Raw genomic sequence first — 18501 nt, 5'->3', positions numbered from 1 at the left:
GTTTTTTGGCATTTTTAAGCTTAATTTTATTATTTCGTCTTATGCCTTGACATGCTATGATGTTTATATGAACTTTTATGCCTTAATATAATATGATGGTTTTTTTTACCTATTATGCCATAATATACTATAACGTTTTTTTGCATTTTTCTACCATAGTATATTTTGACATTTTTTGGCATTTTTAAGATTAATTTTATTATTTCGTCCGATGCCTTGCCATGCTATGACGTTTATATGAACTTTTATACCTTAATATACTCTGATGTTTTTTTGACGTTTTATGCCATACTATCCTATGACGTTTTTTGCCATTTTTTAGCCATACTATACTTAGAGTTTTTTTGGCATTTTTCTTCCATACTATACTTTGATGTTTTTTGCCATTTTTATGCCTAATTTCATTATTTCGTCTGATGCCTTGCCATGCTATGACGTTTAAATGAACTTTTATGCCTTAATATACTATGACGTTTTTTGCCATTTTTTAGCCATACTATACTTAGATTTTTTTTGGCATCTTTCTGCCATACTATACTTAGATGTTTTTTGGCATTTTTATCCCTTAATATACTATCTTGTTTTATGCTTAACCATGCTATGATGTTTTTATGACCTTTTCTACCATAGTATATTTTGACGATTTTTGGCATTTTTAAGCCTAATTATATTATTTCATCTGATGCCTTGCCATGCCCTGATGTTTATGTGACCTTTTATGCCTTAATATACTATGATGTTTTTTTGATCTTTTATGACATACTATACTATGATGTTTTTTTGGCAATTTTCTACCATAGTATATTTTGACATTTTTTGTCATTTTTAAGCTTAATTTTATTATTTCATCTGATGCCTTACCATCCTATGACGTTTATATGACCTTTCATGCCTTAATATACTATGTTGTTTTTTGGCATTTTTATACCATACTATACTTTGACGTTTTTTGGAATTTCTCGCCTAATTTTATTATTTTGTTTAATGCATTTTTATGCATTAATACGATGTTTTTTGATGTTTTTTATGCCTTACTATACTATGATGTTTTTTAATGTTTTAATGCATTTTCTACCTTAATATAATATGAAATTTTTAGGCCTCACAATAGCATGACAATGTTTGATTTTTTTAAGCCTCACAATATTATCATGTTCTTATGCATTAATATACTTTGACATTTTTACTACTTTTTATATGACTTTTTTTTTTCCTTAGCAGACGCTTTTATGACATAAAAATGTCATTATACAATTACTTTTCTTATGCTTTACTTTAACCTGACTTTTTATGCCTCACTATACTATGACTTCCAGGGCCTGGGGTCTTTCTGTGTGGAGTTTATGACTTACTATACTATGACTTTCTTCATTCATTACTTTACTATGATGTTTTTATGCCTTTCTATAGCTTGGCGTATTATTTATGACCTAATATACTATGATGTTTTATACCTATGATGAAGACCTCGTCACTGATTATGTATGGCACATGGCAAGGAGGACACTCAGTAACACACACTCAAATGCTCATCCAGACACATACTGTAATTCCCCTCTGTAATGGGCTGAGTGCATACACCACATTGAAACCACAATCAAAACCTTAGACAAATCACCTGCAGTAAAATATACGACCAAAGAAGCACACCACACAACAGGTTAGTCACTTCAGGTCAGTTTAATCATACTCATTTCATTCAACCAGTGTCACCATAATCCAATGTTCTTCTCCTCCACAGTTCCTGCATCTTAAACAGAGCAGCTGCAAAATGCTGCCTTAGATAGAAGCAGAAGCTACCTGCACAGGTGTGCTGATGGCAGATGAAACCATTTATTACTGGGTTACGGGTTATGTTACAGAATTAATGAAACTGTGGTAAGGTTTTGGGACTTATTTGAGTTATTGACCCGGAAAATTGTGTTTATGTTAATAAGTTATATGGTTCTTACTTGAAAATTGTCACTGGAGATGCATTTTGTGAGAAATGGATGATAACTGATGTAATTAGATTTTGGTTGGTCCAGGGGGAGGGGCTTATTAGTTATAAGCCTCTGGCCAACAAGGCTCTCGAGTAGTAGTCCAAGACTCTGAGGGTGGCTGTGAATGACAGGTGACTTTGCAAGTTGTAGATAATCTTGCTTGTTTTTTATGCTGTGGACGTCCAAGTTCTTTTTTCCTCACTATTTTTGTAAATAAAAGCGCAGCACTCTTCTTTCGTGACTCCAGCCATCTTGTTATTTTTCTGAGAGAGTTGAACTACAGTTTATGTGACAATGACTTACTATACTATGACTTTTCTATGCCTTCCTATACTATGACCTTTTTATGCCTTACTATATTATGACTTCTCGTGCCTGGGGTCTGCGGCCTGGGGCCTTTATGTGTGGAGTTCATGCCTTACTATACTATGACGTTTTTATGACTTACTATACCTATGACTTTTTTTTCTTTTCTTATTAAAATCCTTCATTAATACAGGTAGTGTCATTGAGTTCGAAATCTCTTTTTCAAGCGAGACGTGTGTACAAACAAAGTAAACTTGTACAGTTTATACATAGACAGACACATAAATTCATGGGGCTTCCAATGGCCACACACAGATAAGTCATGGACATACATTATACACAAACATATACATATACATATACATATACAGTTTTTCTTATTGTAATCATATGTGTACAACCTTTTAAAATGTTCTAGTGAGGTAAGAGAATTTAACTTCAGTGTGAACAAGGGATGCAGCTAAGTTAAAATGTCCTTTGACCTAACATTGTAAGTGCTGTGTTTAAATGTTACCAGAGCAGATGTATCTTGGCAGTTTTTGTAGCACAGCCTCATAAACGAACAACATGTAATGCTGCTCCCTTCTAATTCTTATGATGAATGATGAATTAGGGCTGAAAGGGGTATTTGCCCAGGGCACTATACAAGCTGGAACCGCGAGTAACCACCATGAATAAAATTCACCAAGGCTGTTCTTAAATTTCTTAAAGTGGCGGCAAAGTTACTGATGAAAATGATTGCTTTAATACTTAATCATTTTATAACAGGACCTTCACTTTCAGGAAAAGTAAAATCACACTTTAATATATCTTTTTAAAATATTGAGTTGATCTTTCTAACTCAAGAGTAGAATAAGAAACACGGCATTGAAGCTGGCCTCATCAGGCAGCTCTTCTTTCAAAAATGTAAAGTAGTGTACAGTGTGTCAGTATGAAAGCAAAACTGTAGCCAAATGAAGGCCAAAACAACTGTGTGGGATGATATATTCGTAAAGCATGAAGATAACCGGTCATACGTGGCAGCCTCCAGGTGTGAGTACTGAAGTGTGCATGAAGAGGAACATTCAACAATGAGCATGTATCGTTAAACTTTTTATCAGTAGGTTTATAAAAATTACTTAATTACCGTAAACTACATCAAATCATTTTATATTTCACAAGGTATACATATATATATGTATATATATTTGAGTATGTGAATAAATCTAAATTAAAGTTGATATTATGAAAAGTACCTCAATGAACATAAGCCATAAAGGTGCAGTTTTAGAAGTTGGCATGACTGAGTTTTTGATTTAAAAAAAACAGACACCCAACACACAGCTGTAGCAGTAACATTCAGGTAAAAAAAGGAGTCTGAGAGAAATTGTTACAAATCTTTTATTAAGATATTCATTATTTAATCCATTTTGACATTTTCTCTATGATTTGTATTTATTTATTTTACAGTTGTTAATGTGCAATTACCTTTGATAATGTTGGGTCACAGTTACAGGGCTTTCACAAAGTTATTGGCACTTGGAACACAGAAAGAATAGGATGAGCAGTACAGGAGGTCAACTGGAGCTACAGGGTTACAGAGGGCAAGGCGCAGGGGCAAAGACATGGGCAGACCAATTACTGCAGAGTTTGTGAAGAAGCGCTGTTTGTAGGTAAATATATACCTCATGCTGCGAGTGCACAATAAACAATCTGACCTCTATGTGTGCATCTATATATAATATACAGTATTTATCTATACATGTATATAATCATATTTATATATGTACTGTTTAGTCACAAAAGGTTCCCCATGCCGTGCCACACCTTATCCATTCAAGTGTGTAGGTCTACATGTTTTGTGAAGTGTAAACATATATGCTGAAAGGTACAGAAATTACATTTTGCTTAGAAAGTACAGAAAAAAAAATCTGTTTTCAAATGCAATCAAAAGTAAAACACAACCACACTTGCAGACCCATTGCAGATGAAGCATTGTGCAAGTAGGTTGTGAGTGAGGGACTTGTATTGAGTCATAAGAAGTAGAGCTGGCCCTGAAAGCTGAGTAAAAGTAAAACCCCTGACACGTACCGTAACCAATGTTATTTCTAATTCGCTGATTAAACTGATAGGCCTTAAACCAGTGTTGTGAAGCTATGCTCATGAGGTGCAACAGCAGGATATTCTGACTTTGTCAGTGGTACAGTGTGAATATTTCTGTGTTTGGTTGTTGTTTTGGCTGCTGTTTGGTGAGAGCAGACTAATATGGCTTCCTCATAATTAGTGCTGGTTCACTGGTTATATTTCAGCCCTAGTCAGCGGCTCAGAACGGAGCACAAATGATTCAGTAGATAACTGTGCAACATGGTTATGGTTTGAAGCTAATTTAGCCCTTGTTACTTTTTGTTCTACATCCCTTTAAAAGCCTCTTTATGTTTTTCATCTTATTTTCATCTTAATTTTTTTCCAATTGGAGACTCACTGTCTTTTCTAAGGGTGTCAATGGTAATTATATTCTGGTTTCACAGACACCCTTCTGAGGGACCCATAATAAAAATCCTGCAATTATGGAAAAGACATTTGAACAATAATTTGGCTATTTTCATAACTGATCTTATTTCTTTAAGCAGGAACATTGACAGATTTCATAGACATTATGCTAAATGAGATATTAAGAAGTTATATTTCTCACAGATTTCTATTTCATTGATAGATTGGATGTCTCAAAACTCCCTACATAGTTCTGATTGAACTTGAACACAAGTCTCTTGGTCCTTTAACTCCATATTCAAAGCAATTACCTAAGAATCTGCTATTATAGTGGATTTACTATGAAAAACTAAAGCAAAGTGTTTTCAGTTTTATGAAAATATTCATCTTTAAATGACAGGTTTTCAGTATAGCATCATTTGATATCCCAGCAAATGGTTGATGGTAACTTTAACACAACTGGCAAAGACTAACTTAAGTACTGTCATAATCAAAAAATGAGTTAAACTTTTGGGCCCTGATATAAAAACCACTTGAAAGCCACCTAAGCAACTAAACATACAAATTATAATTCAGATTTAACTACCAAAAACCACTGCTTTGCCTCTCTTTGAAACGCATGAATAAACTTGTGGAAGTGAAACATGACACCAGCTGCATGAAGGACAGGAAGCACAACAGTCTTCAGATACTGAGGAGGTAAGTGGGGGAGGGGTGCTCATGTGGCATCTACAGTCAAATGCAAAATTGAGGTTTTGTTGTTATTACCCTTACTGAATACTTACAAGGTACTGCATTGTTGTTCTTTCCATACATCTCCTAGTCAAAGCACCTAAGTAAACTCAGTTTTATCATTTCAAATGATAATGAAAATAGGTTGAGTTATATCTACCATTGTTATAGTTAACCTTTCAATAAGATTGACTCAACTGCCTTGAATAAGAAGCATATATTCCTTCCCGGTTTTTACACTGTACCGGTCTTCAGAAAAATAGAGCCTTTTTAGAAATGCCTTTCTAGAAGGAAAAAGTAATCAGTCGTCTGTGAGAGCATTTCAGGTTGAGAACACATTCCTAAGTCAGACCCTGACCACTTTAACGTATATATCCACCTGCAACAGGAATTATGAATCCCCTGCTCTGACCTCTGTTCTACAAATCAACATGCATTCAAAAAGTTTCTAGCAGACACTAACTTTCACATAAAAAAGTTTTTGACATGTCATAATCAGACACATCAAGCAACAGAAAAGAGGAACACTTGGGATTTAACTTAACAGTCTTCTTGATTATTTACAGTAGGAGTTTGTGCCACTTTAGAAACAATAAACACGGGCAGACATGGAAAAAAATGACAAATTCCACCTAAAGGGGTTCGATTGCTACACAACATTTCTCAAAAGGTGCATGAACCACTGGTTCTTCTCATTAAGGTGCAGAAACCTCCACTCTACCTATCATGGAAGGTGCAAAATCATTTCAAACTCCAAAATAAAACTTTCAGCCATTTTGAATTTCCATATTAAAGAGGTGGTGCATTAGATACGTGAATAAACTACATACCAGAGGTCACGCAATACAGACTCTCCTTTACCAAATAACTATGTCTCACACACACATGGATAGTACCATATCAACTTTTTTCTTCAAGCAATATTGCCTCCTCCTTGCCATCACTGCACCCACCAGCCTTCTGCGTAGTGATTTCAATTAAAAGGCACATTCCAATATTTCATAATTATTTCCACTGACATTTGCATTTTCACAAAATGCCAGCAGTTTTTTTTTTTTCAATATTTTTAGTACAAAGAAGAGACTGAGTTGTCAGATCAATATAACCTTTATATTTCTACAATACACTTACTGGCTTTCTACAAGTAATCATCAAAACTGTGGGCCAATGTTCTATCGAAGGAGGCAAATGTTGCAGTTTCATAACCTAACAAGAAATGGTTATCATAGACAACAGTCAAGCCAGCTGAATCAGTCTTATTATTCCTTTCAAGCTAGTGAACAGAAGATGAAATGCTTCAAATTTAGCAGTTCAACTGCTCATTCCATCACTCTGCACTGTAAAATAAAGACAAAAATAAACGACTATGGGTCCTATGATAAGACTGCTTTATACTCCTTTTTCTGCAAAAATAGCACTTCTCCTTGTTTGACAAGACCTCTTTCAATAAAACATGAAGATCGAGATTTTAAAACAATCCCTCTCACTTGCTTCGCTCACGCCATTCTAGGCATGGGCACTTGTATAAATATAGTTTGTCTTCTAAAAATATGACCATCTTTGATTACCTGTTGCCCTTCAATTTTCTTTACAATCATCATAGTAAAAAGCTTTTCCCCTTCTCTCTGGATCACTATTCAGTTTATAGACAAACATGCTAAAAATTTAGAAAACAGAAAGATGAGATATATTTCTATAAGACACCGTACAGTGAAACACTCTGGTGAGATTCTCTGGTCTCAAGAAAGGTGAGGTGGGGTGAAGAATACTTGCAGGGTGATGAGTGGAAGATGCAAGGGGAGGAAGAACACGTAGTGTTAATTAATTTAATAATGTTTCTATTTCAAATTTAGTTCCTTTCCCGAGGCTGGAATACAAGGTGTCAGGCTTGCATAGAGAAAAATGCCACCGACATTTCAATATACTCGCCACCTCTACTCCTAGCCTGTCCATCAGCCATCCTCTTCCTCCTCCTCCGCCTCCTACAGGCTGCACCAGTAACTCCTCCCACCACCCGCATGTCAGGGAATGTATTTAATATGCAAAAGTGGATGAGCTTACACACCTTAAAAAGACAAGGGGAGGCAGAGGGCAGTTAGGATATAACTAACTCTCCCTTTCCTCGACTAACTCCATTGTACAGTCATAAAGCAAAAATTTAAGTTTTCACGTCCGGGTTACATCAGGGCAACAACAACCGTTGACCCCAGCAGTGTAGTATAGACAGTCAAATGTGAGAGATCAGCGTGGGCCAAAGAGTGAGGAGGCAAGCAGAACTGGGGAATACTGGCATGTGTGTCACCAAATTTCAACCTTCCCCAGACACAGTGTTCAAAATAACGGTCCTCCGTCCCCGCCCACACCTGGTAGTGATTCACCTGAAGAGCCACCTGACTCCATGCCAGCACCGCCGGTGGCCTCCAGAGAGGCAGGGTCGAATGCTTGATCCGCTCCGAGGGTGTCGTCCTCCGTCTTGACACCGTCAGGAAGGAAAGCGGAGTAGGCATCGCTCTCAGCCATCAGTAGCTTCAGCTTAGGGATCCAGCTCTTACGGACTACACGCCGGGCGTTGGTGCACATGTCGGCTGCGATGGCATTCATCTCGCTCTCTTTGAAGCTGGTGGCAAAGTTCTGGCAATAAACTGACGTGGGGAAGAAAGACAACACACACAGGTTAGTCTGATTGTACCTTATGTTGTGAGCTACAAAAACTACCATCATGAAACAGACAGGATCCTAAACAACAACAACGGGGTTCAGAGGTACCACAGTAAAAATCATGAGAAGCTGTATATGTGCCATACAATTTTCTTACCACCTACTACTCCTTGGCCTTTCTAATTCTCAGAGTCTCAACCATCACATGTAGTAGATGCTTTACAAAATGTGGATTTATATTCTGTATGTAGGGAGTGACTAAGGCTGTGACTTTGCGTACATGTGAATAAAGAGAAGTGTTTTGTGTCTATATGTGATTCTGTATGTTTAATGTGTGAATCATTACTTGATGTCCTCACGTCTATAAGTTAAATCACTCCAGTTGAATCTCATTTCATATTAATTGTCTGCTGTGACGACTCGCTGGAAACTGGCTCATGATCTTTGATAAACACACGCAAAATTAATTATCAAGCTGCATCTCATATGTCAGTTTTTGATGCTTATCAGCCATGATGCAAACTCAACTATATGAGGTGGGTTTTACAACCTCAGCCAAGGTAGTGTGACCCCAACAAAGCACTGACTGTTGTGTTGATTGTTTTCTGATGAAAGTCTTCTCGAGGGAAATGTTACGCTTTTAATGTTCACCACTGAAACATGCATTACTTCATAAGTAATGTGTGGCACGTCACTTTCTCATTCTCTGCTTTTTTAAATGTTATTTTTTCCACTGGGGTGCAGCTTCACCTACTTGTAAGGTGCGTGGAGAACTAAAGCAGTCTTAAGTATCAAAGCTCCTCTTCTTCGCACTGTGACACCTTATGTTGTGAGCTTGCTCGCAGTACTGATACTGCAAGAGTTTACCCAGAGGGGGGAAACGACTAATCTGCCAGAAATTCAGCAAGTATATTTCCCAAAATGTCAAACTTTTGCTTTAATATAAGCAAATGCAACACTCTCCCTGAGGTAGGTTTAAGAAGACGAATTTAAAAGAATATGCAGTGGTTGCAGGACTCCTGTAGATCCTACAGACCCTCCTACTGAAATGTAGTTGTAATTGTAAATGAAGCAGCTCAGAGACGGATCTCCATCTGCTTGAATTATTTTACTTATGAGCTTTCTCTTTTTTGTACACATCTGAATACATATTCACCCAGTTATATATACAGCAAATAACACAGTAGTTTCTTTAGAGTCTGTCTCCTGTTGACATTCAGTTTCAGGGTGAATGTTGCTCTCTTGTGGTCACTGGGAGTTATTACATTTAGAACAACACCTAATCCTAAAGATAAAGGTGTAGTAGGTACTGGATAATCTGCCATTTGCATCTTGATCCAAAACTAACCAAAACAAACTGGCACATTTGACTGTTACATGGTTGAATGAGCCAATCATTAAAATCAGCATCAATGTGCTTTACAATATGCACAATGTATTTATGTACAACATGGACACACATACAGTACATTCCCCTCTAACTGTACCCAACATCACAGGCAAATGTTAAAATTGTTTGCATGCTTGTGGGCAAACACCCACAGACAAAAAAAAAAACATGTACGCTCACATTTGACCGCATGCAGCACTCTGTTGTCCAGGGGCTTGCGGCTCGGGTCATTGGTGGACGAGCGAATGCCTGTTCCACAGCTGTTGGCCAGAGTATTCCTGATACATCAAAATAAGAATGAATAGCACACAACACAGAACAGAGGAAAACAAGAATAGTTGTTTTATCCCTCCCATGCCTGCAGATATAAAAAAACAACAACTTTAATTTCTATATTAAAACTAAGCTTTTCTTAACTTCACATGAAACGCTCTCAGAAATAGACCCAGTCACACAGTCAGGAAGACGAAACAAACCTGTCAAAGAAGGCGGCCAGCAGCCTCCTCAGCAGCACCTTGTGTCTGGTCCCTGCGCTCACATGACAGTTCATTAGCTGGGCTCGCGATATATACACAGAAGTACCTGCAAAGAATATTAACAAGCAAATGAACCACCAAACATCACAACTTATCACAACTCGCGACTCATTTATTGTCCTATGACATTTTTGACCTGTTCAAGTTCAGGTTTTGTGGGTTATGTACGGTAATGAAAAAGTCAGGATGTTCACTTTAATTTACTGGAATGGGGCAACTCTGATTCATATCAAAGATTGTGCTTAAGTTACACATAGACAGAGTTTTGAGTTTGTTTTTGTTTTTTTTTATTTTTGTTTTTTTTTATTTAATGTTTTTTATTGTTCTATCTTGAATTTGCATCTATGTCACAGGTAAGAAAAAATTGTCTTTCCTTTTCTGCATTTCTGCCTTTTTTATGACTCACTCTGTCACATGCATACAGTTTATTGAAAGGTATGTAATCCAGCCAGTAAGGTAACACAGACATTGTCACAGGATGTCCTTTACATAAACACAGAGTCACATGTGCAATACAGCCGCGTAAGCTGCATGCCAATGCCAAGCCCAGTCATTTGAGGACAGCTTCCTCTAGATATCTGTATACATATCATTGCCATTGGCCTTGTCCCTTAAAGATTCCTTGAATCAAGTAACATTGGTATATTGCTGCATGTTCAGCTGTATCGTTCCATAATATAAATCATCTGTACAATGGGGTCCAAGCGGCCTCAGACTTCTGGAGCATATCTTGGAAAAAATACTGGATAAACATTTACCACCCCACCTAAAACTCAACTCACTCTTTGAGCACACACACACACACACACATACACACACACATACCTGAGACTAACTCTAGTTTCTCAGCAGGGTCTCCTTCCTCGTACAGTTTGGGATGACAGCGGTTGCCTATCTGAGCGATGAGTTCTGCAGGGAGACACGTAAGATCTCTGCCTCGCATCCGACCCCGTGTCTCTGTGTGGTCTGGTAGAGCCTCAACACGCTCGCCAGCAGCTGGAGAGACACAATACTGCAAAATTAGAATAAAACCACATCATATTTAGACACAGAGAAAATACTTTGTGCTTATGAGCCCACAGTGCAATAGCTGGTCAAACCAAAAATGTGTCAGGGTATTAAGTCAATGAAAAATATCAACAGAGAAGATGCAAAATATCTTTCACATTCAGGTGAGTAAGGTTGAGTGCACACATAATAACATTTACATGTATTATTATCTGCTGTCCATTACCTGCAGCTCCCATGTTGAGCATGCTGTACATGGTATACATGTTGCAGATTTGCCTGTACTGTTCTTCAGCACATTCATCTGTCCCCTCTTCCTCTTCTTCATCATCATGGTAGCTGATGGGCGAGTCACTAGCGTAGGTACTCAGAGTGCCTGGGCTTGCGCCCTCTGACATGCCGAGTCCTGCTGCAGAGCTCCCGTTGGTGCTGGCACTGCCACTGGCCACCATGCCTGCCAGGCTGGTTGTGGTGGCACCCATACCCATGGCCAGTCCAAGGGCTCCGGGGCTCTGGATGGCACTGCCCCGCACGGCCTCCTGGGAATAACGGGCTGCCTTCCTGGCCCCACCCCCTCCCCCTGAGCCTACTCCACCTCCATCTCGGGTGCTGCCTCCCTCCCACAGCCGTTTGGCTACAGGAGTGCAGACCACTGAATAAGGAGCGGCTGCTTCTGGTTGGCTAGCTGGCTGCTCTGTCTTTACTCGCGATACCAGAGGAAGCGGCGTCAGGCAGGAGGCAGGTCGGGCTGCACCGTTATTGGTCTGTGTTACAGGGCTCTGGGGCTCAGAAGGTGGGGCCTCCTCTGCATGAAGGCCCTGGGAGTCACAGCTGGGGGAGGAGACCTAGCAATGACAGCATACATGTATGTCAGCGTTCATGACCACATTGATGAACCAGTAGATATGTTCTCAACTCCCAATCCCAAACAAATTCCAATTAACCCCAGCAGCAATTGTTGTAAAACAGTTTCACTTTGGTTTGACCTGGTTTGCCATCACCTCTATACATTGGCATCTGCATTTGGTTTGTGTAGGTGTATTTATTGCACTCAAAGCACTGAAAACTTAAATGTGGAAAACTTAAAAGCCTGTCTCAGTTACTTGCTTTGACAATTTTCTACTGAAAACCAGCAGCTTTACCTTGAGGAAGAATTCTGTGCCCTTTTCCATGATCTGTTGGATCTGTAGGAAGCCGGCAGTATACATTAGGAGAAACTGGTCCCCCACTGTCATGCTGAGGCGGCCTGTGTAGCAGAAAGCCAAAATCTGCTGGAAGCTCTGAGGCTGCACTGCCGGCGGGAGCTCCACTATGGTTGGGCTGGTCTCATTGCTGCTACCACCTCCACAATTGCTGCTGCTGCTGAAAAGGTCCCGGAAATAAGAGCTGCTTGCAGCCAGAACAGCTCGATGAGCCTAAGACAAAAGAAGATACATAAGTGTGGGTATGAGTATTTATTTGAGTAACTGTGATTTAGAATGTGTGTTAGAATGTGTTTATGTATATACTGTATATTATATTAAACACTGAATTGAGCTGTTTCACTTAAAAAAATCATCCCTGGGGGGCTGTAAGTACAGCTGCCGCTAACATTTGCTTAGCTTGTTTCTATGATAACTTATGATCCAGATGTTCAGGAGGTTTTTACCGGGAGCATGAAAAGAAATCTTTAAACCAAGAGCTTCATAGAAGAGGGAAATTACAGAGGTCCGGTGTATACATTTTGTAATTCAATATAAAGACTACAACAAGTTATTCAAATAATCATCCAACATTCAGCTACAGAAAACAAATTCCTCAATATCACCTTTTGTACACAGATGAAAGCCTGCACACCGTGAAAGTCTATCAACATTAGAGACTGGAATATGCATTGTCCACCACATTTACAAAAAAAAAAAAAAAAGTTACAAGTTACAAAAGTTACAACTGCCCAACTACTTTCAAACTGTCACACTGAACGCAGCACTTACTTTGAAGTGTATATTTGTCTTCAATCCTCCATACAACATGACTGCCATGGAGCCTTGAGCCTAATTGTTTACCCCCTAGCGTTAACTTCTCCAAATTTAACCCTGACTCTTAATTTAAGTGTAATTTCCATTATGAAAACAATAACTTGATGTTGCATCCGTACCTTGAAGGCATGGCCCTTGACCACCACGGAGACATCGCAGTAGAGGCCCTGTAGCCGCTGCTCATTCAGACACTCTAAAACGTTGTTGCCAAAGTTTGGGATCGCCATCTGGAGGGTCTGGGCCATGGTGCGCCTACGCACACCACCAAAGGGTCTTGTTGGGAAAGAGAGAGAGACAGAAAGAAAGAAATGTACAGCATGAGAGAAGAAGAAAGAAATTACACTGTCACATAAGTGACAAAGTTATACCCCATACGCATGTTGATCCACACTGGTTATTAAGCATGGGTTCAACTTCTCTTGGAAGTATTGAGTTGTTGCTATTTGCACAATGGGTGATCAAATGTAATGTCATACATATTACTCCAACACAGGGTTTTAATTGTAGTGTTAAAAACACTGTATTTTTCTTATTCGTGTGCAATCACATAGCAATGGAGGACTGACTATGTGAGATGATGCATATGACAACTGCAGAATAACTCATACAATGACTCATCTATTAGTCTCTATTCACCCTTTCATACTAAGGTTACACTTCTTTATCACTGGTCACAGGAAGGGTCATGGTCCCAGGTGGCATAACTTGGACAGACCCATTCACAACAATCACAAAAACCGTTTCATCCTGTGCTGATTCTCTGGTGGAGGAGGGCATCAGCAGGAAATGTAAGGCGGAGGTGTAACGTAACAAGGGTATGTTAAAAAACATAAACCTCAAGGAGAACAGACCTACAACAAAACGGGTGAGGAATGTCAGACTCCTACATTAATGGACACAATAAAATGGCTGGCAGTTTTTCACTGGTACAGAATAATTCCAAACATACACTAAACCTAATGCAAGTCTATTTTTCGTTACTGCTAGGCCAAATTATTCAAGATGAAATGCCTCTTTTCTAGAGAAAAGTAGTCACGAGTAAGAATTATATCTCTTGGCATATCCATTTGACATAGGCCACAAACATTTCTTCACATAGTCCTACTGGGAGTTTTGGCAGGCTCATGGGACGTAGATATTTGAAACAAAGTTCTGCTGAAGCCTCCGTGGATATCGTACATTGCATTAAGCCTATACATCACTTCATCCTTGCAATAGTGTTGTTATTGCCAGGAGCAGTCTCAGTAAAAGCCTTTTTATTTTCTGTCTTCTATGAGCTATAAAATCCTGTGTCCTTAGATAACTGGGTCATGTTCTGTTATTCTATGTGCACAAGTGTGTGTGGCCTCCACAAACACCACATAGCATGTTTCCATTCACTTCTCTAAACAGTCGAAGGCAAACATACCCCCTTGGCCTGCACCCTCTCAAAGATTCCTATATTATGCCTCTCAATATTGAAGTTCCCTCTGCTGTGGATATGAACACTGTGTGCAGGCTATGTTTCTGCTTAATACTATAAGATAGCTTCATATTCTGTGACAGGATATGTCACTGACACAGTGCAGTAATTATACCAGAAAGTTTCTGGTATTTGTATTTATAGTTTACCCCATTCTTCAGAAAACATGAAGAAGAATCCACTTCTCAGTACTGGGATTCACATGTTAAAGCATATATGCCCTCTGTACCCTCAACTACTGTATTACTCCAACAATGTCAGCTAAGAATACAACAGATGCACTGATAAGCCCATGTGGCATTGAGAATAAAACTTTACTTGAAACAGAAGACCATTCATAAGTGTTTTCATATACAGTATATAAATATGTACACAGATGAGGATATAGGCCTGCTGCACTGCACATAAGTGTGCATGCATCCCCAAAGCTACTTTTCACACGGATGCTTTACCACTTAAAAGTGTTGCATGAATGCACGCTGCACAAACACACAGAGATAAATATCAAACAAAGACAATCCCTGATACCATGACAACAAATGATTGAAGCCCACCCTGTGAGAGGCATACAACCAACTTTGGTGTGACTGACTGATGAGGGCTGGAGTGAGCCGCCCCATCATATCCAAAGCCTTTCATTTGGGACCTAGCCAAGCTCCAGGGTAAAGAGAAATGCTCTCTTTGTCTCTGTCTCACTCAAGCTCCCTCTCCCTCATACTAAAACACAGATGCGCACACACAAACTCAAACAAACCCACAAAAGGCACACTGAGTCACACACAGACATTAGACAATACTGCTTGTTTACAGTTTGGCGAGCTGCAGTAAGCACACATGCGTGCACATAAAGACACACAAACGCAGGGCTGAGAGCAGGGTGTGTTTGCACAGTTTGCCCTGACAGTGAGAGAGAATGTGACTGTGTGTGTGTGTGTGTGTGTGTGTGCATGTGTGTCTTTATGCAACAAGGAGGGGCAGTGGGGCCTGCAGAGATGAGAGGGATCATCTCATGTCCTTATTCCATTAAACATATAGAGTTCAGCAATGTGAACAAATGAAATTCACCCAAACTCACCCTGTGGCTTAGATCGCATACCAACCAGCCTGGAGAGGAAAGTAGGTCAAACATACTCACAACATACTTAAGACCTCAGACTTTTGATAGTAAGCCTTAAGAATTTTTTGCCTGCATTCAAAGGGCTTATGTTATGATGGGATAGCTATCAACACATTTCTGAACTTATACTGTGTAACTACTTTCCAGTTTATCCAGTTCTATGATTGAAAACAGCTTGGGCTTTTACATTCAAATTCAAATAAGCTTTATTGGCATGACAGATCAGAAACCTATAGTGCCAAAGCAGTGCAGAAAATTCTGAACATTGACAGATGATTCGCAACAAATATACAACACTATACAAAAATCAACAATCATATCATAGACAATACAATTAAAGGCATTAAAGAACAATTACATTCATTGCTATGTGGATGATAACTGTGGAGTCATTGGTGCAGCTGGCACACAATGCATTCCCTCTATAGGCATTTCCTGGTTCTCATGTGCCCATGCCTGCATGTCTGTGCTGCTCCTATCAGTTCAAGACATATATACAGGCCTGATTCGTTATTACTCTTGTTTAATAGTGAGACTCTGGTCATCAAAGCAGCACAGACAAGCTTCAAAACTTCTTAACTCCACATAACTGAAGCTTTACTCGCACATACTTAATGAGCATTCCCAACTATAGCATGCCTCTGTTTAAACGGGATAGGAGTCGGGATAATAAGGAAGAGATATGGAGCTCTTCAACACACCGGGGTGACCGCACCGTGTGCCAGTCTACCCGCCGGGAGTGCTCTACTGTCTGCTGGCACCGAAGCCGGGAGGCGACAGGAGGGGGGCGACACAGGATGGCAGCAAACCCCGGTGATACCCGAGAGAGGGTGACGGTGTGTTACTGTTTACGTCCAGTCAAATGACATTCAAGTATATTCATCTAAACTATCTTCAGTAGACTAATTCACTCCCCCTCTCCCTTGTGGCTGACAGCGCTGAAATGTTTCATGCCCTCTCCCATCCGCGACAGGCCTATAGAGGTGGCTAATGGCTAAGCTAACACTACTGTTAAATATTTTGGGTTCGCCCCGGCGCACCATCCACCTCATGCACACTCAGACCAGCTGCACAATGTCAAGCATTTCCGCGATAGTCCACACTCAAAAGATAAACAAGACACTTACTGCCTAAGCGGACGAGGTAGCTGTGCTGCGACGCCGGTTGTCAAGCCCAAATGTCGCTTATTTAAATATTTTGGTGATGGGGGAAATCGCTCCCCCTGCCATTCTCCATTCTACCGACATCAACAGGTCATCCCAGGACACGCAGCAGCTGAGGGCGAGCCAGACGGAACCAGTGCGGCACGGAGCGGGGGGTGGGAGCACAACAAGGCACAATTCTTTACAACCGGCGCTCGCAAGGGCTGCCGTGCCAAAAAAAACCCCGACTGCCATCTCATTTTCACATATTTGTGAGAAGAGCCACATGAAGTTAACCATTTAACTACAAACACCGCACTCCACGCTGGTATTAGGGCAGATTTCAGTTTTCAGTCGGTTGTAATCGGATAAAGTTTAGGACTGTGCCAACCTGAATCCCCTAAGTCGCATACTTATCCAAAACTTTTGCTGTCCCGTAGCATGTCTGCTGGACGGTCCATCATCAACCTAAATCCAGAGCACTGACTATGGACACCGGCAAAGACCCCCCCCCCCACCCCGCCGCCGTCGCCGGTGAATCCTCAAACGACCCCGGCAGGACACCCCACATAACGGCAGATAAGACACTCACCCCCTCGCTGGGAAGTTGATGCAGAGCGTTGGTTCAAAGGAGGAGACGCAGCGCTCTCTCTCCCCGCTTTTCCTTGCTCCAGGCAGCCATTCAGTGTGAGCGAAACGCCGATAGCAGAGCCATCGAGGGCGGTACAGTATCCCAGGGGATTGCGGAACACAGAGCCACTGATCGCACAGAGCAGGAGAGGAGGAAGACAGGCATGACGCGCTCGTCATTCAATCGCATGATCGTTTCGAGCGCAGCCTCAATTTGGGGAGACCTATCCCACGGCGTGGACTGTTTGCGCATTGGCACAGCAACAGCAGCAGCCTGCAAGGAGAAACCGTCTCTCACTCCCTCTCGCTCTTCCTGGGTCTCTGTCTCGCGCTCTCTCTCCGCATATGAGTGATAGAATTGGGAAAAGTAGGCCGCGTGTGTTTGTGTGTACTTTTAACTTGAGTGAACTCGGCGCGCGCATATAAAGTAGGATAAAGGATAAAACCGCGCCCTTGCTGGTCGTAAACACGTGCAATAATGTGTGCAAAATACAAGGTGGTATCTCACACACACACACACACACACACACACACACACACACACACACACACACACACACACACACACACACACACACCCCACCCCACTCTGCTCTGTAGGTCAAACCAATTTGGACCAGTGTATTCAACAGCAGTCTAGCGGTAATATACATTCAGTGCATCTATAGGCCTACTTAAATGCATTTATTCATGTGATACTGGAGGCACAGCAGCTATTCTATGACCATACATATTTCTTATACCAACAATACACTTACAAACAGAAACTTCACCTCTGGAGTTATGGGTTTATGAATAAATTTCTTCAAAATAGTATGCCATCATGCATGGCAGAAATGACTGAATATGTAGACCAATAATAGACCAACAATAACCTGTGACTTTCGTGGAACAGCAGGAAACAGAAACCACACCTTGGTTATACTGTACAATGTTGTTGGAAAAATCTCTGTCACTTGAAACTGCTGCCGTTGTGCTTGTTTGCATTTTTGTCATATACATCACTGGTAATTTATTGTGCTCATGCCAGAGACCAGCATCTCACCCAGCA

At 40.4% G+C, this 18501-nt stretch overlaps 1 protein-coding gene across 2 annotated transcripts; it reads right to left on the bottom strand.

The window, feature by feature from the left end:
* Window positions 1-3696: 3696 nt before the first annotated feature.
* On the bottom strand, window positions 3697-17584 carry LOC111229938 (nucleus accumbens-associated protein 1-like). 2 transcript variants are annotated; one of them, XM_022756464.1, is made up of 8 exons: window positions 17413-17584; window positions 13219-13372; window positions 12224-12496; window positions 11308-11926; window positions 10899-11069; window positions 10014-10119; window positions 9718-9815; window positions 3697-8131 (listed from the first exon to the last, which is right to left on the bottom strand). In XM_022756464.1, exons 2-8 carry the CDS (start codon window positions 13342-13344, stop codon window positions 7821-7823), a joined length of 1704 nt encoding a protein of 567 aa, XP_022612185.1. In that variant the 5' UTR covers window positions 13345-13372; window positions 17413-17584; the 3' UTR covers window positions 3697-7820. The 2 variants fall into 2 exon arrangements, with proteins under 2 accessions (XP_022612185.1, XP_022612186.1); XM_022756465.1 differs by lacking the exon at window positions 17413-17584 and adding an exon at window positions 16806-16931.
* Window positions 17585-18501: the final 917 nt, after the last annotated feature.

The sequence above is a fragment of the Seriola dumerili genome, unplaced genomic scaffold, assembly GCF_002260705.1.
Source record: "Seriola dumerili isolate Sdu_G_001 unplaced genomic scaffold, Sdu_1.0 BDQW01000248.1, whole genome shotgun sequence".
In the NCBI taxonomy this organism is placed as follows: domain Eukaryota; kingdom Metazoa; phylum Chordata; class Actinopteri; order Carangiformes; family Carangidae; genus Seriola; species Seriola dumerili.
The sequence above is the reverse complement of the archived record's forward strand: the minus strand, read 5'-3'. Positions and strand labels throughout refer to the sequence as shown.